At 45.8% G+C, this 24,404-nt stretch overlaps 1 protein-coding gene across 1 annotated transcript; it reads right to left on the bottom strand.

Moving 5' to 3' along the window:
- Positions 1-3,521: 3,521 nt before the first annotated feature.
- LOC137304403 (hepatic lectin-like) lies at positions 3,522-22,959 on the bottom strand. Its single transcript, XM_067972984.1, has 8 exons — positions 22,725-22,959; positions 17,539-17,640; positions 15,806-15,880; positions 13,840-13,911; positions 10,280-10,357; positions 7,978-8,129; positions 4,914-5,026; positions 3,522-4,519 (listed from the first exon to the last, which is right to left on the bottom strand). Exons 1-8 carry the CDS (start codon positions 22,807-22,809, stop codon positions 4,390-4,392), a joined length of 807 nt encoding a protein of 268 aa, XP_067829085.1. The 5' UTR covers positions 22,810-22,959; the 3' UTR covers positions 3,522-4,389.
- Between the last annotated feature and the right edge of the window lie 1,445 nt (positions 22,960-24,404).

Here is a 24,404-nt window from a genome sequence, read left to right on the forward strand (position 1 = left end):
CACCTCAATTTTAAAATTCTCATCCTTGTTTTAAAATCCCCCCATGGCCTCGCCCCTCCCTATCTCTCTAACCTCCTCCAGCCCTACAACCCTCCAAGATCTCTGCACTCTAATTCTGGCCTCTTGCGCATCCCCGATTTTAATTGCTCCACCATTGGTGGCCGTGCCTTCAGCTGCCTAGGCCCTAAGCTCTGGAATTCCCTCCCTAAACCTCTCCACCTCTCTCTCCTCCTAACAAATGTTATCTGTTTTTAATATAATGGGTCATTTGCTGGCTCTCTCTGCCTTCCGGATGTTTCTGCCTCTCTCTCTGTTTTTTTTTTCTCCTTTTTTTTCTCTGTTTTTTTCCCTGTTTGTTTTTTTGTTGAATGTGTATTCGGGGGTTCTGCAGATGACACCTCTCTGTCTGAACACGGTGATTGCCTTGGCAACGGGCAGTTGCAGAGGCAGTCTGTAAACACCATGTATTATTCAATATGTATAAATGCGTAGGCTTCAAGGAGATCTTGAAACATTTACCTGAGGAAGGAGAAAATCTCCGAAAGCTTGTGAATTTAAAATAAAATTGCTGGACTATAACTTGGTGTTGTAAAATTGTTTACAATTGTCAACCCCAGTCCATCACCGGCATCTCCACATCCTCCTATAAGATGCTCTTTAAAACCTACCTCTTTGACCAAGCTTTTGATCACCTGGCCTAATATCTCCTTTTGTGGCTCGGTGTCAAATTCTGTCTGATAATCGCTCCTGTGAAGTGCCCTGGGGGTGTTTTACTATGTTAAAGGCGCTATATAAATGCAAGTTGTTTTTGTGACCCCCATCTACCCCCCTCCCCCCACCAATCAGCCACGCGGTCTCCTGGGAGAGGCAAAAACACAGAGAGAAAGAAAAAAAAAATCTTAGGCCAATTTAGGAAAAACTCGAGGAATTCCTCTCCGACCCCCGAAGATGATCGAAGAAGTTCCCAGAGACATGATGACTGGTAGACACCTCCTCCAATACACCACCCACCATCCATACATAGTTATATGGACCACACTCAGCAACTCCTCCAGCTTCCTTTAGAGTGATTACAGACACTGCTTGTGCTGATAACTGGTTGCTGAGATCAACAACTCTTTATGAAAACAACTACCTCCTGACATCCAACCTAGTTCGATGCTTATGTCATTTATTCTCATGTCCCCTGATCCTCCCGAACCTATCTAACTCAAATAACCTAGCCACATGGACTGAATCTGATCCTTTCAATATTTTAGAGACTTCAAACCCAATCTCCTTGAAGCCGACACTTTTCTAGGCTAACAAGACCCAGCTCTCTAAGCCTATCATGTCAAATAAAGGCCTTTAAATTAGGTATTAATTTTCAGGCCCTCCTTTGAACCTTTTCCAGGGCCTTTATATTACCCACCACGTGAGGGGAACAAAATTGGACCAAGTATTCTAAATGGCCAATGCTTTATACAAAGTATTTTTTTTGTTTTGTATTTAATGGTCCTGGCAATACATCCTAACACTCTATTTGCTTTTGCAATAGCCTCACAGCACTGGTCATGAGCCTTCAGAGAGTCATAAATGCAGGCCCATAGTGCTCCCTGTGCTAAAGGCACTTAGATCCTTCATGCCGCCTGAAATGACCCTTTGTAGCCACTGAGCGAGCAGTGCGGGCAGATAAGTGTGGCTTGGGATCTTCCTGCAGCAGCTCAAAGAGATGTCTCATTGCCTCTTTGCTGAAGCGCACTCTACTTATCCACAATCCACAGGATGCACTGCAGCAACTCGCCAAGGCTTCTTCGACAGTACCTCCCCAAACCCACTACCTCTACCACCTAGAAGGACAAGAGCAGCAGGCACATGGGAACAATACCACCTGCACATTCCCCTCCAAGTCACACACCATCCCGACTTGGAAATATATCGCCATTCCTTCATCATCGCTGAGTCAAAATCCTGGACTCCCTTCCTAACAGCACTGTGGGAGAACCTTCACCACAAGGACTGCAGTGGTTCAAGAAGGCGGCTCACCACCACCTTCTCAAGGGCAATTAGGGATGGGCAATAAATGCTGGCCTTGCCAGCGACACCCACATCCCATGAACGAATAAAGAAAAACAACTCCTCAGAAAGGTCCTCACAAGACATGTGCTGCCTGTATATCTTATGGGGGGAGGTGCTACAAGGGCGGTAGTGTTGCCAACTCTGGTTGGACGTATTCTGTGAGGTTTCCTCACATGACCTCCTGTCTCCAACTGTCCTACCCCCACTCACCCGCCATTGGTCATCTGACATGTCCATCCTCACAGTGCCCCGCCTTCCCACGGCCAATTGGAAAGCAAACAGATTTTCCGTTACCTGATTGGATGAATCTTGGCTGTCAATCAAACAGACTTTTTCCCATCTCCAATATTTTTATAAAAGTAGTCAAAGAAAATTAAGAAAAACACAATTTTTCTCTAATGCCCCTATGATTTCTCTCCTGGGTTGTTTGCAGCAGTGTCCTGGAGATTAATCTTCAATTCCTGGAGACTCCAGGGCAATCCTGGAGGGTTGGCAACCCTACTGATGGGCTGCACCCTTCTTAAATGCACCTGACTCCCCTGAGCTCCATCCTGTCCTCCTCCAGAATAAAGGCATACAGTAGTGTTCCCATGATGAATGCCATACCTGATCCTGAGACGCCCTGACTGTAGCAGGGTGGGGGTGGGCGGGAGTTGGGTGTTCTCAAAATATGGTGGTGGGCCCACCCTGTGTGAAGCAAGAGCAGGTTATTGTACTCAGAAATCCAAAACCAAACGGCTTTAAAAAATGTTTCCCAGCTCCAGAAATCAGTGTTTAAACTCTCTAGACTTGTCAGGCTCAAAAACCCCTAATTTCCACCTTGATCAGATAATATTGGCAGATCCTGTACCCCATGTATCTCAGGCTAACTTACCCCGAGTGTATCAGCAGTGCAAACCCAGGAAACTCACTGCTCCTGTACCCCATGTATCTCAGTCTAACTTACCCCGAGTGCATCAGCAGTGCAAACCCCAGGAAACTCACTGCTCCTGTACCCCATGTATCTCAGTCTAACTTACCCCGAGTGCATCAGCAGTGCAAACCCCAGGAAACTCACTGCTCCTGTACCCCATGTATCTCAGTCTAACTTACCCCGAGTGCATCAGCAGTGCAAACCCAGGAAACTCACTGCTCCTATACCCCATGTATCTCAGTCTAGCTTACCCTGAGTGCAAACCCCAGGAAACCTGCAGCTGTTTCACCACTGGCCCTCAGTTTGACAATTCGCAAATTAATTTGGAGCACAGATTACGGGAAGGCTCAAAAAGTGAAGGGGAACTTGGGGGAAGCATTTTAATGGCGTCAAACGGGCGGAAATGGACTTCCACCCAATTCCCATTCCGAAAGAAATTTCCCGTGCCGTTTATACGCCGCTAATGCACTGGAAAACAGCCAGGAAATTCCCCCCCACCCCTAAATGTGAGGAGGTGCACTGAACTGACTTTATTACTCCATCACAGATATACAAGAGCTACAGAGCTTTATTTCAAACAAAAGTGTCACATCGCAAACTGCAAGAGCAAAGCTTCACAAAACTCATCAGAACGTAAATCAAATTGAGTTGCTGGGTCCTGTAGACAATATTTGGACTTAGCCTTTTGACCTTTTTTATTTGTGTTTTCCGATCGCAGTTAGAATCATAGAATCATACGGCACAGAAGGAGGCCATTCAGCCCCTCGTGCCTGTGCCGGCTCTCTGAAAGAGCTATCCAGTTAGCCCCACTCCCCTGCTTTTGCCCCAAGAAATGTTTCCTTGTTGTGCCTTAGTATTGGTGCAATGCAGGTGAAAGGGTAATAAAGTCAGTGATGGGTAGGACATGAAAGTACTTGACAGCGTGATGCACACTAGGGTTGAATTTCTGCAGTTGGGCAGGGGGAGGGCAGTTCTCCTGATCGTCTGTCGTGACTTCAGCAGAAAATCTCAGGTGGACGTAAACTATTTTGAAGAGAAGGGGAGTTCTCCCCGGTGTCCTGGCCAATATTTATCCCTCAAACAACATCACCAAAACAGATTATCTGGTCATTGTCCCATTGCTGTTTGTGGGATCTTGCTGTGCGCAAATTGGCTGCCGTGTTTCCTACATCACAACAGTAACTACACTTCAAAAGTACTTCATTGGCTGTGAAACGCTTTGGGACGTCCTGAGGTCATGAAAGGCTCTATATAAATGCAAGTTCTTTCTTTACTGTTAGCTGTGCAGGCAGTTACGAGCACGAAAAGACCTTCAAGAAGGGAGAGATTAAAGAAAATACAAATTGGTTCATGCTTCCAGGTTCCAAATGTTGAACAGCCACAAAACACAGAAGCAGACTGTCGCCACGGCAACAAGCTCATTGCTGAGATTCTTTTTCACAGATCCAGTAATCCTTGGTCGAGCAGGGGGCATCGTTCCACATGCCATCCACCCACAGGTGGGCACAGCCCTCCTCCTGACTGTTTGGTTCTCCTGGCATCCAGAACCTGAGGAACAAAACCCGGTTATTAACGTACCAAATCCTGGGGGTTTAACGCGACAGCATGGTCAGAATAGTACTCCCTTTATGGATCGAATCATACGATCAGGACTCCAGTTAAAGTGCTAATCTCCATCAGAACTCCTTTTTTTTACTAGGGAATCTCACCATCAGGATCACTCTACATATCAGACAGATTTTGTTCACCAATTTGAAAGGTTCCAAACCTTTGTAATACAATAATTGTTTCCAACAATATTCAGCCCTGAAAATATTGAAACTAACGACATTGGAACCTGCGTTTTCGCATAAAGTCGTTTAATTTTTCATGAAAAATTAAACGAGGTGAACAGACGGCCAGTGTCTGACACTTGCGGTGTGTGTCCGTTGAACGCACTTACGTTGGTGTTGTTTCATAATCTGTGCCATCTACCCACTGCCACTTCCCATCATTTCCATGGTCGATCAGGCCAATCCAGAATCTCCTGGATTCAGTTTCCAGTGAAACAAAATGCTGTACAAGGATGGAAATAGAACATTATTAGCAATTAAGAAAAGGGAAAATATGGGATACTGTTATGATATCTGTACAGCTTGCAGAGTCTGTAATGGGGCCTCAGGCAGGCTTACCGAGAGGGTTGCCAACCCTCCAGGATTGTCCTGGCATCTCCAGGAATTGACGATTAAACTCCAGGACACTGATGTGAGCAAAACCCGGGAGAAAAATCATTGGGGCATTAAAAAATTGTGTATTTAAAGCATTTTCTTTGAACACTTTTGTTTGCTCGTTACAAAAATATTGGAGATGGGAAAAAATGCTATTTGACTGACAAATGTAAACAATTTTACAACACCAAGTTATAGTCCAACGATTTTTATTTGAAATCTACAAGCTTTCAGAGGTTTCCTCCTTCCTCAGGTAAATGTTCAGGAGCTCCTTGAAGCCTACGCATTTATACATCACAGAACAATACATGGTGTTTACAGACTGCCCCTGCAACTGCCCGTTGCCAAGGCAATCACCGTGTTCAGACAGAGAGGTGTCACCTACAGAACCCCCGAATACACATTCAACAAAAAAACAAACAGGAAAAAAAACAGAGAGAGAGAGAGGCAGAAACATCCGGAAGGCAGAGAAAGCCAGCAAATGACCCATTATATTAAAAACAGATAGCTTTTGTTCGCTAGTGGGGTAACGTGTAGCGTGACATGAACCCAAGATCCCGGTTGAGGCCATCCTCATGGGTGCGGAACTTGGCTATCAATTTCTGCTCGACCATTTTGCGTTGTCGTGTGTCTCGAAGGCCGCCTTGGAGAACGCTTACCCGAAGATCGGTGGCTGAATGTCCCTGACTGCTGAAGTGTTCCCCAACTGGGAGGGAACCCTCCTGTCTGGCGATTGTTGCGCGATGTCCGTTCATCCGTTGTCGCAGCGTCTGCATGGTCTCGCCAATGTACCATGCTCTGGGGCATCCTTTCCTGCAGCGTATGAGGTAAACAACATTGGCCGAGTCACAGGAGTATGAACCATGCACCTGGTGGGTGGTGTCCTCTCGTGTGATGGTGGTATCTGTGTCGATGATCTGGCATGTCTTGCAGAGGTTACCGTGGCAGGGTTGTGTGGTGTCGTGGACGCTGTTCTCCTGAAAGCTGGGTAATTTGCTGCGAACGATGGTCTGTTTGAGGTTGGGTGGCTGTTTAAAGGCGAGTAGTGGAGGTGTGGGGATGGCCATATCGAGGTGTTCGTCGTCATTGATGACATGTTGAAGGCTGCGGAGAACATGGCGTAGTTTCTCCGCTCCGGGGAAGTACTGGACGACAAAGGGTACTCTGTTGGTTGCGTCCCGTGTTAGTCTTCCGAGGAGGTCTATGCGATTCTTCGCAGTGGCCCGTCGGAACTGTCGATCGACGAGTCGAGCGTCATATCCCGTTCTTACCAGGGCGTCTTTCAGAGTCTGTAGGTGTCCATCCCGTTCCTCCTCGTCTGAGCAGACCCTGTGTATTCGCAGGGCCTGTCCATAGGGGATGGCCTCTTTGACGTGGTTAGGGTGGAAGCTGGAAAAGTGGAGCATCGTGAGGTTGTCCGTGGGCTTGCGGTAGAGTGAGGTGCTGAGGTGCCCGTCTTTGATGCAGGGGCAGTCTGTAAACACCATGTATTGTTCTGTGATGTATAAATGCGTAGGCTTCAAGGAGCTCCTGAACATTTACCTGAGGAAGGAGGAAGCCTCCGAAAGCTTGTGAATTTAAAATAAAATTGCTGGACTATAACTTGGTGTTGTAAAATTGTTTACAATTGTCAACCCCAGTCCATCACCGGCATCTCCACATTATCACATCATATTTGACTGAGAGTCATGAATCATCCAATTGGGTATTGAAGAGCTATTGCTTTCTGATTGGCTGTGGGATGAGGATGGACATGTCAGACGACCAATGGTGGGAGTGTGGGGGCGGCGTGGTTGGCAGTAGGAGGTCATGTGCTGAAACTTCCAGGACGATGTCCAACCAGGGTTGGTGACCATTCATACCTCCCATGGTTTTTAACCCCTTGTACCCTGTGTCAGGCACTACCTGGCATATGTCAAGTCATTGGAGAGGGTTGCAATATGGTGTGGATGTGTTGTCACTAGGAGAGATGATAACACATCCATAACCAGTTCAGGCCTGGTCCTTTCCCTGGACCTTGTGCCAACTGATCTGTGGGTGAGCAGACCCTAAGCCAGCGATGACATTACTGAAGCCCCCTGACAATGAGACGCACAAATTGCAGCAAAATCTCTACTGAGTTCTCATCCTGCTCCTTCCTAGCGTGCTGCTTAGTCATCTTCAGATGCTCCTCCTCTTCCTGCAAGCAACCAGTACAACAATGACATTTCATCTTTAAGCAGCGCACAAATTCCCTCCCTTGGGAGAGCCCAGATTCTGAGGTGCAACTCCCGCCAGGATCAGCTGGGATCAAGTCGGACATGTACAAAAATCTACTTACACCGAGGTGACGGGAGAGGAAAATTGGCCCCATTATTTCTTTAAGGTTATTAGAGTCCTGAATGAATTGCCATCAGTACTCGAGTCATGATCCCATCTTCTGCCCTGTCCCATCAACCCTGCTACACTCCAACATCTCATCCCGTTGGACTCTTCCTTTCCTGTCCTATCTACCCCTGTCCTACCCCTGCCCCACTGAGCCCACCCCTTTCCCCCTGCCCTATCCCTATCTCATCTCCTTAGCTGCCACTGTCATAGACACATAGGAACAGGAGGAGGCCATTCAGCCCCTCGAGCCTGTTCCACCATTCAATTAGGTCATGATTGATCTGTATCTAAATTCCAGCTACCTGCCTTTGTTCTGTATCCTTTAATACCCTTACCAAACAAAAATCAGTCTGGTTTGGACCTGGGAAAAGTTGGCAATCTTAACTCGAACAGACAGATGAAACAGTTCTCATTGTATAACCTTAACTTTACCTGCTCAGTAACGCTGTTAATGACGAGGAGCTGGGTCCCACGGATAGAACAGTACAACTTGCTCGAATTCCACGTTGCTCGTTTAGTTGAAAAGTAGTAACAGCTCTGATTGAAGTGTAGCCAATTTCGAGGGCACTGAAGGTCTTGACACTCTGAAAAACATTCAACGTTCACTGGCCAATGCTGAGAGTCCAAATTGACAAAGTAGTAAATATTTCACTAAATTAATACAACACGGTGGAAGTGACTTTCAGTCAACCACAGACATCAGGTTTAAGAGGGATTATTAAGAGGGGTCCATGCTGGACTTGTTCGAGCACCTTAAAAGTAATGACTTGCCTCCAATTCTGACCTCTTGCACATCCCTGATTTCCTTCTCTCCACCATTGGTGTCGTGCCTTCAGCTGTCTAGGCCCTAAGCTCTGGAATTCCCTCCCTAAATCTCTTTGTCTCTCTACCTCTCTCCCTCCTCCTTTAAGACTCTCCTTAAAACCTACCTCTTAATATCTCCTTATGTGGCTCGGTGTCAAATTTTGTCTGATAATCGCTCCTGTGAAGCGCCTTGGGATGTTTTACTATGTTAAAGGCGCTATATAAATGCAAGTTGTTGTTGTTGCCAGAAAGATATCTTGTGCCTTTGATGTCCCCACATGGCAAAAGGATGAATCTTTCTCAAAATTATGAATCCCACCGTTCCCAGATTATCTTGCTGATTGAGAGGTGTCCAACTCACCATGGTAATTGTACACAACAAATTTCATGGGTGAGTTAGACTGGCTGGCTGGACAATCATCAACTGCACCCCTGGAGAAGTGTGGACCTGTCCTAGCAGAGTCATGACTGTACCACAGAGCGTTGACTTGGCTCTGAGCTCCCGTCAGCAGGCCTGTCACGGTGGAGTCACTTTGACCACGGAGTCCAGGGGGACAGGCACTCGTTGGACAACTGACAAGTACGAGTTTGAGCCCTGGCTGGATGGTCAGCTCCTCGAGCAGAACAACTCACCGTGAAGTAAGTGAGTGCACTGCCTCCGTCCTCCTGACCACGACATGGACACCCACTATACCCATCCCCCTCCACTGAAAGGTGGGTTACATTGAGTTACAGAGTCTACAGCACAGAAACAGGCCATTCGGCCCAACTGCTCTATGTTTATGACCCACATGAGCCTCCTCCCACCCTTCTTCATCTCACCCTATCAGCATATCCTTCTATTCCTTTCTCCCTCATGTGTTTATCTTGTTTCCCCTTAAATGCATCTATGTTATTCGCCTCACCTACTCCTTGTGATAGCGAGTTCCACATTCTCACCACTCTCTGGGTAAAGAAGTTTCTCCTGAATTCTCCATTGGATTTATTAGTGACTGTCTTATATTTATGACCTCTAGTTTTGGTCTCCCCCACAAGTGGAAACATTTTCTCTACGTCTCCCCTATCAAATCGTTTCATAATCTTAAAGACCTCTATCAGGTCACCCCTCAGCCTTCTGAGAAAAGAGCTCCAGCCTGTTCGCTCTTTCCTGATCAGTATAACCTCTCAGCTCTGGTATCATCCTAGTAAATCTTCTTTGCACCTTCTCCAGTGCTTCTATATCCACCAGTTAAAGAAAGGAAAGAAATGGCTTGCGTTTCTGGGCATCACACTTTAGGAAGGATGTCAAGGCCTTGGAGAGGGTGCAGAGGAGATTTATTGGAATGGTATCAGGGATGAGGGACCTCAGCTACGTGGAGAGACTGGAGAAGCTGGGGTTGTTCTCCTTAGAGCAGAAAAGGTTAAGGGGGGATTTAATAGAGGTGTTCAAAATTATGAAGGGTTTTGATAGAGTAAATAGGGAGAAACTGGGATAGGAGTGGGACTAGTTGGATTGCTCTTGCATAGAGCCGGCACAGACTCAATGGGCCGAATAGCCTCCTTCTATGCTGCAGGATTCTATGATTGTATGAATTTGGCCCTCTTCTCCAGCTGTCACAGACACAGACTGACCCACTCTACTGCTGCAGGGGTTTGAGGCCTGTAACAGCCATTTTCTTGCCCCACGCAACCCCCACCCAACCCAGGTCAGGCGGGAGTCCGGTGGGAGCTGACAAGAATTATGCCAACGAGGCTGCCAAAGCATGAAACCCGGCCTTACACCTTCAATAGAGGACAAGGGAGAAAACTGATCAAAAAAAGACCAGCCTCTGCATCGTTGGTATCAATGTGAATGGGCACATTTCCCACATCCGCTCGAGGAGACTGCTCATCATTTATATATTGACAGACACTCACTTTATTTAAACTGAATTGTCTTCGGATAACTCACCAGGTGTTGGCAGCATTTCCAGTTTTGCGGAGATCATGGTTATTAATTTAGCATGGACCCTCGACAGCTCGGCCAACACTAAACATCAAGAGAAAATCAATAGTAGATCTCAAGGAGTGGTAAATATATACACACACACACACACACACCTATACACACACACATGCATACTAACACTCCCTCTCCTATACACACACACAAACACCCCCTCTCCTATACAGACACACCTACACATACACACACACACACAGATAAATCCATGTACACACACACATACACACCCTCCCCTACACACACACAGATAAATCCATGTACACACACACATACACACAAACACTCCCTCCCCTACACACACACAGATAAATCCATATACACACACACAAACACTCCCTCCCCTACACACACACAGATAAATCCATATACACACACACATACACTCATATGCACAAATATGCACCTCCATATATGTTCACTGCCTTTTCACTAAAAAATCTCAAAAATACTCCATACAATTAATTATTCTTTAATGTGATTAAACGTGTGCCCTTCCACTGCAGAAACACCCTCCACACTGCAGGAAAGGAGTGACCAGGCAATCTGTTTGTTGGTGTTGATTGAGGGAGGACTTCCTGTTTGGCTCTGAATTGTACCACAGGATTTTTAATATCTATCAAAATCACCAGAACAAGCAGATTTAACGTCTCATCCGAAGAGTGTCAGCTCGGACAAGGCAGCGCTCCCTCAGTGTCAAGTAGGGTTGCCAACTCTGGTTGGGTGTAATTCTGGAGGTTTCATCACAGGACCTCCCGCCTTGAACCACCCATCCTGCCATTGGTTCATCCTCCAGGCGCAATGCCTTCCCACAGCCAATTGGAAAGGGAACAGACTCTTTGTTACCCAATTGGATTAATTTTGACTTAGTGAAACAGCCGTTTTTCCCTCATCTCCAATATTTTCATGACTAGTAAATGAAAGTGTTCAAAGAACATGAAAAAAACCCCACAAGTTTGTTTAATGCCCTGATGATTTTTCTCCCGGGTTTGCTGGTGGCAGTGTCCTGAAAATTAATCTTCAATCCCTGGAGACTCCAGGACAATCCTGGAGGGTTGGCAACCCTGGCGTCAGGGCTGAAGTGCCAACCAAGATTAGGTACTCAAGTCCTGGAGTTGGTCTTTAACCCATTGCACACTCTCGCACTCACGTTCACAAAGTACACACACAAACTCAGATAGTCTGCAGTGCTGTACGGACTTGGTGGTTGTCGAGATGGTGACGTTTTGTGTACCTCCAAAGGCCTCTGTCTGTTTCCCTTCTCTCTCTCATGTCTTTCTTTCTGTCTTTTTAAATTCCATCTCTTCTACCCTTCCCCCACCCCCCACCCCCTGTCTGTCCGTCTGTCTCCTCTCCACCTGTTTCTCTCGGCTCATTTCCTCTCTTTATTCCATGCCTTTGGAATTATCTACTGGGCCATCTCTCTAATCTCACCCAGTGAGTGACAAAGGAAGACCAGCAGCCAGTATGTGCTCGGGGCGGGGGAAGTGACAATAACCCTTTCAGCGGAGGCAGTGTTAATCCTTATAACAGGAAGGAAAAGAAATGATAACTGCCGCCACCTCGAGGCTACAGAAGCTCACACACTCACACACACACACACACTCACACACACACTCAGTGCTCTCCACCGAACAAGAACTAAATGAATTCAGATTGGAAGAGGCTGATCTATGCGAGTGTAATGAGGCGGGGTCACGGCCCCTAAACACCCCACTGCTAATTTTTTAAAAAAAGGCATATTGGGCTCATGGACGCTGACTCGAGTTGGTGTCAGAAGACCATGCTCCCCCAGGTGGCCACTCTTCATGTGTGAGCCTAAACAGTGAGTGCCGGCAGGCTATTCCGGCGTGGGGTGCATCACACGTGGGTCCTGATTTTGTCCTCACCTATCGCTCATGTTGACACACTCGCCAGTAGGGGAATCATGGGACGGTAATCAGGAAATGGCTGATTTTTCTTTCCCAGTCGAGCAATGCTGCAGTGAATTGTAGTGCCTTATGCTGTCTTGACATCAGCTAACTCAGCATAGAATGGGATCAAACCTTGTACCTTCCTGCTCTGTATAGCTCAGTCTGGCTGCGTTGCTCAGTGCAGTGAACAGTGCAGGGAACAGTGCAGTGAACAGTGCAGTGAATAGTGCAAGAACAGTGCAGTGAACAGTGTAGGAACATTGCAGTGAACAGTGCAGTGAACAGTGTAGGAACAGCGCAGTGAACAGTGCAGTGAATAGCGTAGGAACATTGCAGTGAACAGTGCAGGAGCAGTGCAGGAATAGTGCAAGAACAGTGCAGTGAACAGTGCAGGAACAGTACAGTGAACAGTTCAGGAACAGTGCAGTGAACAGTGTAGGAACAGTGCAGTGAACAGTGCAGGAACAGTGCAGGAATAGTGCAAGAACAGTGCAGTGAACAGTGCAGGGACAGTGCAGTGAACAGTTCAGGAACATTGCAGTGAACAGTGCAGGAACAGTGCAGTGAACAGTGCAGGAACAGTGCAGTGAACAGTGCAGGAACAGTGCAGTGAACAGTGCAGTGAACAGTGTAGGAACAGTGCAGTGAACAGTGCAGGAACAGTGCAGTGAACAGTGCAGGAACAGTGCAGTGAACAGTGCAGGAACAGTGCAGTGAACAGTGTAGGAACAGTGCAGGAACAGTGTAGGAACAGTGCAGTGAACAGTGTAGGAAGAGTGCAGTGAACAGTGCAGGAACAGTGCAGTGAACAGTGCAGGAACAGTGCAGTGAACAGTGCAGGAACAGTGCAGTGAACAGTGTAGGAACAGTGCAGTGAACAGTACAGTGAACGGTGCAGGAACAGTGCAGTGAACAGTGCAGGAACAGTGCAGTGAACAGTGCAGGAACAGTGCAGTGAACAGTGCAAGGAACAGTGCAGTGAACAGTGCAGGAACAGTGCAGGAACAGTGCAGTGAACAGTGCAGGAACAGTACAGTGAACAGTACAGTGAACAGTGCGGTGAAAGGTGCAGGAACAGTGCAGTGAACAGTGCAGGAACAGTGCAGTGAACAGTGCAGTGAAAAGTGTAGGAACAGTGCAGGAACAGTGCAGTGAACAGTGTAGCAATTGAGTGGGGATGAATCTTTACTGAGCCACAATGAATGGGAGGAGTGATCCGGAAGATTTCCTGTGATGCATGAAATCAGAAGTATTTGCCACCTTTGTTTAAGCATCAGATGGTGAATAGGTCGATATGGTTGCCTCAACCAGTGAATATCAGCCTCTTAACTGGGGAAATAAAGCCCTCACTGGATAGATATTAGCTGCCCAACAGGGTATATGATTCCTCAATGGCACAGATCAGCCCCCAAAAGGGTATCAATCACATTGCAGGTAATTTCATTCAACCTCTGGTTTGTGTTTGAAAGATTATTAGGAGTTGGAACTTCATTGTTGCTCATGATTGAAGATCAGAATGTGTAATGGTTGGATCTTAGATTAAAACATTGTATTGTGGAGCCCCCGATCATTTTGATTTAACAATGTCCCTCTCACCTTCTTTGGCCTTCTGCGACACTTCATTGAGAATACGAAGCTCAACTTCCTTCAGCTCTGATTTGTCTGAAACTAAAATGTGAGAAATAATTTAGACTTCAAGGTAGAACTTAGAAAATTAACTCAAAATGGTTGCAGTGTGAGGCACAATGTGGGAAAAGTGAAGCCTTTCATGTCTTTGGAATGTGTTAACCAATTCATAATAGGATTCCAACTAATGCCAGAGACTTGGAGGAGAATCGATGGGACTCACTGCTGTGTTGACAAACATTTGCAACGTACAGATTAGAGGAGGAAGGGAAGACTAAGGGAGCTAATGATTCCCACAGTTGGAAGAAATGAGTTAGAGTGGGGGGTGATGGGATGGATATTGATTGCAGCTCAGAAAGAGTTTTCAGGACAGATATTTAGAACATAAGGTAACAACCACAACTTGCATTTATATAGCACTTTCAACGTAGTAAAACGTCCCAAGGTGCTTCACAGGAGCGTTATCAAACAAAATTTGATGCTGAGGCACATAAGGAGATATTATGACAGGTGGCCAAAAGCTTGGTCAAAAAGGTAGGTTTTAAGGAGCGACTTAAAGGAGGTGAGGCAGAGAGGTTTAGGGAGGGAATTCCAGAGTTTAGGACCTAGGCAGCTGAAGGCACGGCCGCCAATGGTGAGGTGATGAAAATCGGGGATGCGCAAGAGGCCAGAATTGGAGGAGCGCAGAGATCTCGGAGGGTTGTGGGGCTGTCTCGAATCCCTTGGTGTTCATCCCTCAAATTGCAAGCCCTCCATCTTTAATTCTTCATTGTGTTTATCCCTCTAGTTCCAGTGTTTAGTTTCCATTCATCTTCTGTCCAATGAGGCAATCTAGCGTAAAGATGCAGTACAATTATTGTGTGAGATTACAATCATAGGAATTGTGAATTTTGAAAGATTGGAGAAAGCAATTTAGCAAACTGTGTAATTTGGTTTCAAGTCAAATCTATATTTGACTCTGTGGTTGAGTTCGAATCCCACCACAGCAAGCCATGAAATTAAATCTGCTCATTTGTGAGCTGTTGCCAGGAAGATATGACCATGTAACAATCCAATTGGTTCACTAATGTTCTTCACAAAAGAAATCCTAACCGAGACTCCAATCCCACACTGTGTGGTTATTGCTCTCTGAAGTAGCCCAGCTCACTTATTTGAAAACAAATTAAAAGACCCACAAGATTCTTGGGGTAATTCGGGACATGCAATAAATGTGTTCTTGTCAGCATTGCCCACATCCCAAGAACAAATTAAAAATAGTGTAAGAATTACGGAATAATTAACTGCTAACTTGATTGACGACCTGATGATTTGTCTTTTACTCTCGAACCTCCATGTTCTGGTCTCCATATTATAAAAAGGATATCGAGGCACTGGAGAAGATGCAATAAAGATTTACGAGGATGATACCAGAACTGAGAGGTTATAACTATCAGGAAAGATTGAACAGGCTGGGGCTCTTTTCTCGAGAAAAGGGAAGGCTGAATGGTGACCCGATCGAGGTCTTTAAGATTATGAAGGGGTTTGATAGGTTAGACGTAGAGAAGATGTTGGGGAGTCCAAACTAGGGGTCATAAATATAAGATAGTCACCAATAAATCCAATAGGGAATTCAGGAGAAACTTCTTTACCCAGAGAGTGGTGAGAATGCGGAACTCGCTACCACAAGGAGTAGTTGATGCGAATAACATAGATGCATTTAAGGGGAAGCTCGATAAACACATGAGGGAGAAAGGAATAGAAGGGTCTCCTGATAGGGTGAGATGAAGCGAGGTGGTAGGAGGTTCATGTGGAGCACAAATGCTGGCACAGACCAGTTGGGCCGAATGGCCTGTTTCTGTGCTGTACATTCTATGTAATTCTATGTAAACTAGTGCATGTACAGGTGGCACTCCTCCAATGACACTGATTTCAATGTATTCAACTATGGTCCACTCACCATTATTCAGCGCTTGAGAGACTTGCATCTGGACATGTGACTGGAGTTCCTCCACCGTCTCCTTCGTCTCTGAAGCTTAACAGTCAGCAAGAATTTAGGTGCAGAGTTAACTTAGTGCAACCGAGAGTTTGTAAAGTAAATTCTCCAAATCTGAATTACTAGCAACGAAGCCTCCAAATTGTGCCAATGAATGGATCCTTCATAAACGTCAGAATGATCAACAGATTCAGATCTTTGCGATGTACCAGTCTGATGTTAGACCAGACAGGCTGTTCTTAATATGGAACAAGCTGTTGCGGAAATTTGAAAATTGCCAAGCGGACATTGGATATGGGCCCCAGTGTCTGAAGCACTTGAATATTATTTAAAAATGCAACTCAATTTATCTCCTATTTCCTTCCATGTCTTATAACACGGAGCTGCTTGTATGTTTACTGAAGTTTTCGATGAATTTTCATCAGCAGCTAAGTAAACTTCAGAATCGAAGCAATTTCTCATTCCTTATGTCTGGCTTTGGACTTTGCAAAAAGATGAGAACCCCACATGTGATCTCAGTGTTAACTATTCTTCAGCCCCTGTTATTAATAAACTCTTCCACCAATAATGTCACAAATACCTTCTCAGCCTTGACTACCTGCTCAGTCTCCTCCCCTCCACTACCCCCTGCTGAGTTCATGACATCAGCTAATGGAACATTTGAAGAGACAGAAGAAATGCTTTTTGTACATCCATCATCCAGAAACCTGAGCTGATATTATGGTTCAAATATTTTAATCCTCTCCTCATCCTCATCCTCTCCCCTCCCCTCCCCTCTCCTCATCCCATCCTTTCTTGTCCTCTCCTCTCCCCTCCCCTCTCCTCATCCCATCCTCTCTTGTCCTCTCCTCTCCCCTCCCCTCCCTTCCCTTCTCCACCCCCTCCTCTTCTCCTGTCCCTTCCCTTCCCCTCTTCACCTCGTCCTCAGCCTCTCCTCTCACCTCCCCTCGCTTCCCCTCCTCTTTTCTCTCCACTCCTCTTCACTCATTCCCTCCCCTCCCTTCCCCTCCCCTCTCCTTTCTTCCCTTCTGCTTTCCTCTCATCCCCTTCCCTCCTCTCCCTTCCCCTCCCCTCTCCTCTCCTTTCCACTCCCCTCCTCCCCCCCATCTCTCCTCATCCCCTTCTCTCCTCTCCTCTCCCCCTCTCCTTCCCTCCTCTCCCTTCCCCTTCCCTCCCCTCCCCATCTCTTTCCTCTCCTTCCCTCCCCTCCCTTCCCCCTCCCCTCCTCCTCATCCCCTTTTCTCCTCTCCTCTCCTCTCCTCCTCTCCCCTCCCTTCCCCACCCCTTTCCTCTCCCCCCTCCCCTTTCCTCTGCTCATCCTTTTCTCACCTCTCCTCTCCTCCCCTCCCCTCTTCCCCTTCCCTCCCCTCTCCTCTCCTTCCCTCCTCTCCCCCTCCTTCCCCTCCCCTCTCTTCTCCTCCCCTCTGCTTTCTTCTCCTTCCTTCCCCTCCCCTCTTCTCCTTTCTCCTCTCCTCTCCTCATCCTCTCTCCTCTCCCCCTCCCTTCCCCTCTCCTCCCTTCCCCTCACCTCTCCTCTCCTCCCTTCCCCTCTCCTCCCTTCCCCTCACCTCTCCTCCCCCTCCTTTCCTCCCCTCCCTTCCCCTCCCCTCCCTTCCCCTTTACCTTACCAGCGACACTCATACCCCAATAATAAATTTCAAAATCCCAACATGGACATAAAGTATAAAGCTACTTACATTTAATGACCCCAGCGATCAGAATAATAAGTAAGATACTCAGAAGGATGAAGATTAGGACCATCAGGCCCTTTCCACAGCAAAGTACCTTGAATCGGCTATCTGAGATATTTAAAACATGATATTAGTTAGAATATCATATTATACAGTATTAAAATCGTCAAAATGATGAGCCGACATAATTGCTGCCAAATTAGTTCACTTTTATAATATATTCTTGAAAACCATCAGCCTTGAAAAATTCCAGTCCCAAAAGCCATGAATACAGACCTATAGAATCATAGATTCATAGAACGGTTACAGCACAGAAGGAGGCCATTCAGCCCATCAAGCCCATGTCGGCCCTCTATAAAACCAATCCAGTTAATCCCGCTCCCCTGCCCTTTCCCAGTAGCCCTGCAATTTTTTTCTTTTCAAGTACTTATCCAGTTCCCTTTTGAAAGCCATGATTGAATCTGCCTCCACCAGCCCCTCGGGCAGTGCATTCCAGATCATAACCACTCGCTGTGTAAAAAAGATTTTCCTCATGTCGCCTCTGGTTCTTGATCCTTCCGCCAATGGGAATAGTTTTACTTTATCTACTCTGCCTAGACCCCTCATGATTTTGAACTCTTCTATCAAATCTCCTCTCAACCTTCTCTGCTCTAAGGAGAACAACCCCAGCTTCTCCAGTCTATCGATGTAACTGAAGTCCCTCATCCCTGGAATCATTCCAGTAAATCTCTTCTGCACCCTCTCTAAGGCCTTCACATCCTTCCTAAAGTGCAGTGCCAAGAACTGAACACACTACTCCAGTTCTGGCCGAATCAGTGTTTTATAAAGGTTCATCATAACCTCCTTGCTTTTGTACTCTATGCCTCTATTTATAAAGCCCAGGATCCCATGTGCTTTTTTAACCGCTTTCTCAACCTGCCCTACCATCTTCAACGATTTGTGAAAATGTACCCCTAGATCTCTCTGTTCCTGCACCCCCTTTAGAATTGTACCCTTTAGTTTATATTGCCTCTCCTCATTCTTCCAACCAAAATGTATCACTTTGTTAAGTATATTCAAGGCTGAGATAGATAGATTTTTGGAATCAAGGGATATGGGGATCAGGTAGGAAAGTGGAGTTGAGGTTGAAGATCAGCCATGATCTCATTGAATGGGGGAGCAGGCTCGAGGGGCTGTATGGCCTACTCCTGCTCCTATTTCTTATGTTCTTCTTATGTTCGCACTTCTCTGCATTAAATTTCATCTGCCATGTGTCCACCCATTCCACCAGCCTGTCTATGTCCTCTTGAAGTCTATCACTATCCTCCTCACTATCTTAATACAAGTAAAAGAAAGACTTGCGTCTATATAGCACCTTTCACAACCTCAGGACGTCCCAAAGCACTTTACAGCCAATGAAGTATATTGAAGTGTTGTACTGGAGGGAAATGCAGCAGCCAATTTGCGCACAGCATGGTCCCACAAACAGCAATGTGATAGTGACCAGATAACCTGTTTTAGTGATGTTGGTTGACGGATTTATATTGGCCAGGACACCGGAGAGAATTCCCCTGCTCTTCTTCAAAATAGCGGCCATGGGATCTTTTACGTCTATCGGAGGTGGCCGGTGGGGCCTCGGTTTAACGTCACATCCGAAAGACAGCACCTCTGACAGTGCAGCACTCCCTCAGTACTGTACTGGGAGTGTCAGCCTGGATTATGAGCTCAAGTCTCTAGAGTGGGACTTCTCAATTTAAAAATTCAGCTCAACCAAAATACGAAGACTTCTTTTAAACCTTGCATTGAAATGTTAAAAAAAATCATTTACTTTCCTAATGGTCATTTAATTACTGACCAGTGCTTTCTCCACAGATTCTGGTGGACCACCCATCATTGCACTTATCTGTATGGATATTACTGACACCTTCCATCGTGGGAGGGAGGAGGGGTCCAAAAGCTTGGTTAACCGTCCTCGTGATCTCAACACTCATCTTACGTATACTCTTTGTACCAAAAAGCTCATTTTCTTTCTCCTAATATCCACAGTGATTCCCCAGCCCAACCCTCATGTAGGAACATAGGAACACGGGTAGGCCATTCAGCCCCTCGAGCCTGTTCCGCCATTCAATTAGATTATGTCTGATCTGCATCTTAACTCCATCTACCCACCTTGGTTCCGTAACCCTTAAGACCATTGCCTAACGAAAACCAATCAATCTAGGTTTTGAAATTTTCAATTGACCCCCAGCCTCAACACTTTTTTGAGGGGAGAGAGTTCCGGATTTCCACTCCCCTTTGTGTGAAAAAGTGTTTCCTGACATCACCCCCGAATGGCCTGCTCTGATTTTAAGGTTATGCCCCCTTGTTCTGGACTCTCCCACCAGAGGAAATAGTTTCTCTCTATCTACCCTAGCGAATCCTTTAATCATCTTAAACACCTCGATTAAATCACTCCTTAATCTTCTATACTCGAGGGAATACAAGACTAGTCTATGCAACCTGTTCCCATAATTTAACCCTTTTAGCCCCAGTATCGCTCTGTTTGGACAGACGGGCACAGTGCAGCCGAGATAACGTGGGAGCTGTGACTATAATCTACTCGTTTCAGGACGTAGAGCTGTAGGAAGAGGTGTGACTTTTTTTGGGTGCCGATTGGCTGGGCTGGGCAGGGAATATTTACATAGGAAGATATGAACAGGAATAGGCCATTCAGCCCCTCAAACCTGTTCCGCCATTCAGTGAGATCAGGGCTGACTGATGATCTAACTCCATATACCTGCCTTAGCTCCATATCCCTTAATACTTTTAGTTAACAAAAAAAATCTATCAATCTCAGATTTAAAATTAACAATTGAGCTAGCATCGACTGCCGTTTGCAGAAGAGAGTTCCAAACTTCTACCACCCTTTGTGTGTAGAAGTGTTTCCTAACTTCACTCCTGAAAGTCCTGGCTCTAATTTTTAGATTATGTTCCCTAGTCCTAGACTCTCCAACCAGCGGAAATAGTTTCTCTCTATCCACCCTATCAGTTCCCCTTAACATCTTGAAAACTTCGATCAAATCACCCCTTAATCTTCCAAATCCCAGGGAATACAATCCTAATTAGTGTAATCTCTCCTTGTAATTTAACCCTTGGAGACCAAGTATCATTCCAGTAAATCTGCGCTGCACTCACTCCAAGACCAATATATCCTTCCTAAGATGCGATGCCCAGAACTGAACACAGTACTCCGGGTGTGGTCTAACCAGGGCTTTGTATAACTGTAGCATAACTTCTACACCCTTGTGTTCTAGTCCTCTTGATATAAAGGCCAGCATTTCACTCCTGGGAGCTCCCTCACAAGGGCACCGTGTCCCAGGGCCAGCCCTTGGCTCAGTGGCAGCACTCTCCCCTCAGGTTCTTCATCCCTCAACCAACATCACTGACAATTTGCAGATGACACAAAACTTGGAAGGGTAGTGAACAGTGAGGAGGATAGTGATAGACTTCAAGAGGATATAGACAGGCTGGTGAAATGGGTGGACACATGGCAGATGAAATTTAATGCAGAAAAATGCAAGGTGATATAGTTCGGTAGGAAAAAGGAAGAGAGGCAATATAAACTAGAGGACACAACGTTAAAAGGGGTACAGGAACAGAGAGATCTGGGGGTATATGTGCATAAATCGTTGAAGGTGGCAGGGCAGGTTGAGAAAGCGGTTAAAAAAGCATATGGGATCCTGGGCTTTATAAATAGAGGCATAGAGTACAAAAGCAAGGACGTCATGATGAATCTTTATAAAACACTGGTTCGGCCACAACTGGAGTATTGTGTCCAGTTCTGGGCACCGCACTTTAGGAAAGATGTGAAGACCTTAGAGAGGGTGAAGAAAACATTTACAAGAATGATTCCAGGGATGAGGGACTTCAGTTACGTGGATATACTGGAGAAGCTGGGGTTGTTCTCCTTGGAACAGAGAAGATTGAGAGGAGATTTGATAGAGGTATTCAAAATCATGAAGGGTCTAGACAGAGTAGATCGAGAGAAACTGTTCCCATTGGCAGTAGGGTCAAGAACCAGAGGACATAGATTTAAGGTGATTGGCAAAAGAACCAAAGATGACATGAGAAAAACTCTTTTATGCATTGAGTGGTTAGGATCTGGAATGTGCTGCCCGAGGGGGTGGTGGAGGCAGTTTCAATTGTGGCTTTCAAAAGGGAACTTGAAAGGAAAAAATTTGCAGGGCTACGGGGACAGTGCGGGGGAGTGGGACTAGCTGGATTGCTCTTGCACAGAGCCGGCACGGACTCGATGGGCCAAATGTCCTCCTTCCGCACTATAAACTTTCTATGATTCTATGATTTTATTCCATTAGCCTTTTTGATTATTTTCTGTACCCGTCCATGATATTTTAATAATCTATGTACATGGACCCCTAAGTCTCTTTGGACCTCCACTGTTTCAAACTTTTCACCATTTAGAAAGTACTCTGATCTATCCTTTTTAGGCCCAAAGTGGATGACCTCACATTTGCCCGCACTGAAATCCATTTGCCAAAGTTTTGCTCACCTACTTAATCTATTAATATCTCTCTGTAATTTTATGCCTCCATCTACACTGCTTATAATGCTGCCTATCTTTGTGTCATCGGCAAACTTGGATATGTGGCTCTCTATCCCATCATCTAAGTCATTAATAAATACAGTGAATAGTTGAGGCCCCAACACAGATCCCTGTGGGACACCATTAGTCACATCCTGCCAATTTGAGTACCTGCCCATTATCCCTACTCTCTGTCTCCTGCCGCTCAGCCAATTTCTGAACTAGGTCAATAATTTGCCCTCAATTCCATGAGCTTTGACTTTAGCTAACAGTCTCTTATGAGGGACTTTATCGAATATACTCTGGAAGTCCATATAAACAACATCCATAGATATTCCCCTGTACTTGAAATCCACTGTATTTTCTGTATTGTGCAGTTTAATTGCAGTAAGCTGAAGCCAAATTTCCAGAGGGGCTGGATAGCAGTTCGGGTTAGCGTTAGGGTTAACCTCTTGACTCCAGATGCCTGGAATTAACAGGTTGCTTAGGGGCAGCAGGAAGCAGTTGGAAGGATTTCTGCATTCACCTGAATTAGCTCACATCTTAATCTATCTTACTCAAGGGAATACAAGCCTAGTCTGGCACACTTATTCCTACCTTCACTTGACAGAATCCACACCATAAAATATACCTGGAATCCGGTTAACCCGGCGCTGATTTTGTTGACTGTTGAGATTGAAGTCCTCAAAATCGTCATAAGCAGGTTCTCCAGCCATACTGTGGGATAACGCAGATACTGGACCCTCAGCTTCACCGTAGCGCACAAAGGGAATGGGTAACTTTATTTTGGCCGTTATGTCACGATTGATAGCAGTTCCTAAAATCCAAGGCGGATTACAATGTGTCTTCCCCTATGCCCCCATTGCAGAATTGAAACCAGTTCAAGTAATGCTGACATAGATGGTTATGAATGATATAAATATCACAGAAGGAAGGAAAAGGCAGTCATTTATCGAATTGACTCAATTCAAACCATTCAGCATTATTAAGACTCATACCTCAGAAAGAAAAAAGCGTTTTCTAGTATTTTCATGTTCAGGAGCGACTTCAGGTCAGAATCCCATCCTGGGTTTCGATATTTTGCACATATAATGCTGGGTAAGGATAGCTAATGCCAGCAGAGCAATCACACCTACAGTTTTTTTATTTGTTCATGGGATGTGGGCGTCGCTGGCGAGGCCAGCATTTATTGTCCATCCCTAATTGCCCTTGAGAAGGTGGTGGTGAGCCGCCTTCTTGAACCGCTGCAGTCCGTGTGGTGAAGGTTCTCCCACAGTGCTTTTAGGAAGGGTGTTCCAGGATTTTGACCCAGCGACGATGAAGGAACGGCGATATATTTCCAAGTCGGGATGGTGTGTAACTTGGAGGGGAACGTGCAGGTGGTGTTGTTCCCATGTACCTGCTGCCCTTGTCCTTCTAGGTGGTAGAGGTCGCGGGTTTGGGAGGTGCTGTCGAAGAAGCCTTGGCGAATTGCTGCAGTGCATCCTGTGGATGGTACACACTGCAGCCACTGTGCAATGTAACAAATTCAGGTCTAAATGGCAATAAAAAGTAATGGAAATGCAGACAAAGCTGCGTAATAAGTCAGGGCTGGATTCTACCGAGGGCAATAATCCAACCTGTGCTTTCTTTTTAATTTGTTCTTGGGATGTGGGCAACATGGACAAGGCAGTGTTTATTATCCATTGCAAGTTACTGTGAGGACATTAATTACATAGAATTTACAGCACATAATCAGGCCATTCGGCCCAATTGGTCTATGCTGGTGTTTATGCTCCACACGAGTTTCCTCTCACCCTATTTCATCTCACTCTATCAGCATAACTTTCTATTCCTTTCTCCCTCATGTGTTTATCGAGCTTCCCCTTAAATGCATCTATGTTATTCACCTCAACTACTCCTTGTGATAGCGAGTTCCACATTCTAACCACTCTCTGGGTAAAGAAGTTTCTCCTGAATTCCTTATTGGATTTATTAGTGACTATCTTATATTTATGGCCTCTAGTTTTTGTGTCCCCGACAAGCAGAAACATTTTCTCTACATCTACCCTATCGAAGCCCTTCATAATCTTAAAGACCTCTATCAGGTCACCCCTCAGCCTTCTCTTTTCCGGAGGAAAGAGCCCCAGCCTGTTCAGTCCTAAGAGTCAACGGGAGTCACAAGTAGGCCAGACCAGGTGGGGATGCCAGATTTCTCCCAGAAAGACATTAGTGACCCAGTTGGGGGTTTTTTGACTGGCAGCTTTCATAAAGAGATAAAGAAAGGATTTGCATTTAGAACTAAAATATCGACAGTATTACATTAAAGAAA

The sequence above is a fragment of the Heptranchias perlo genome, chromosome 37 (genome assembly GCF_035084215.1).
Source record: "Heptranchias perlo isolate sHepPer1 chromosome 37, sHepPer1.hap1, whole genome shotgun sequence".
Taxonomy (NCBI): Eukaryota; Metazoa; Chordata; class Chondrichthyes; order Hexanchiformes; family Hexanchidae; genus Heptranchias; species Heptranchias perlo.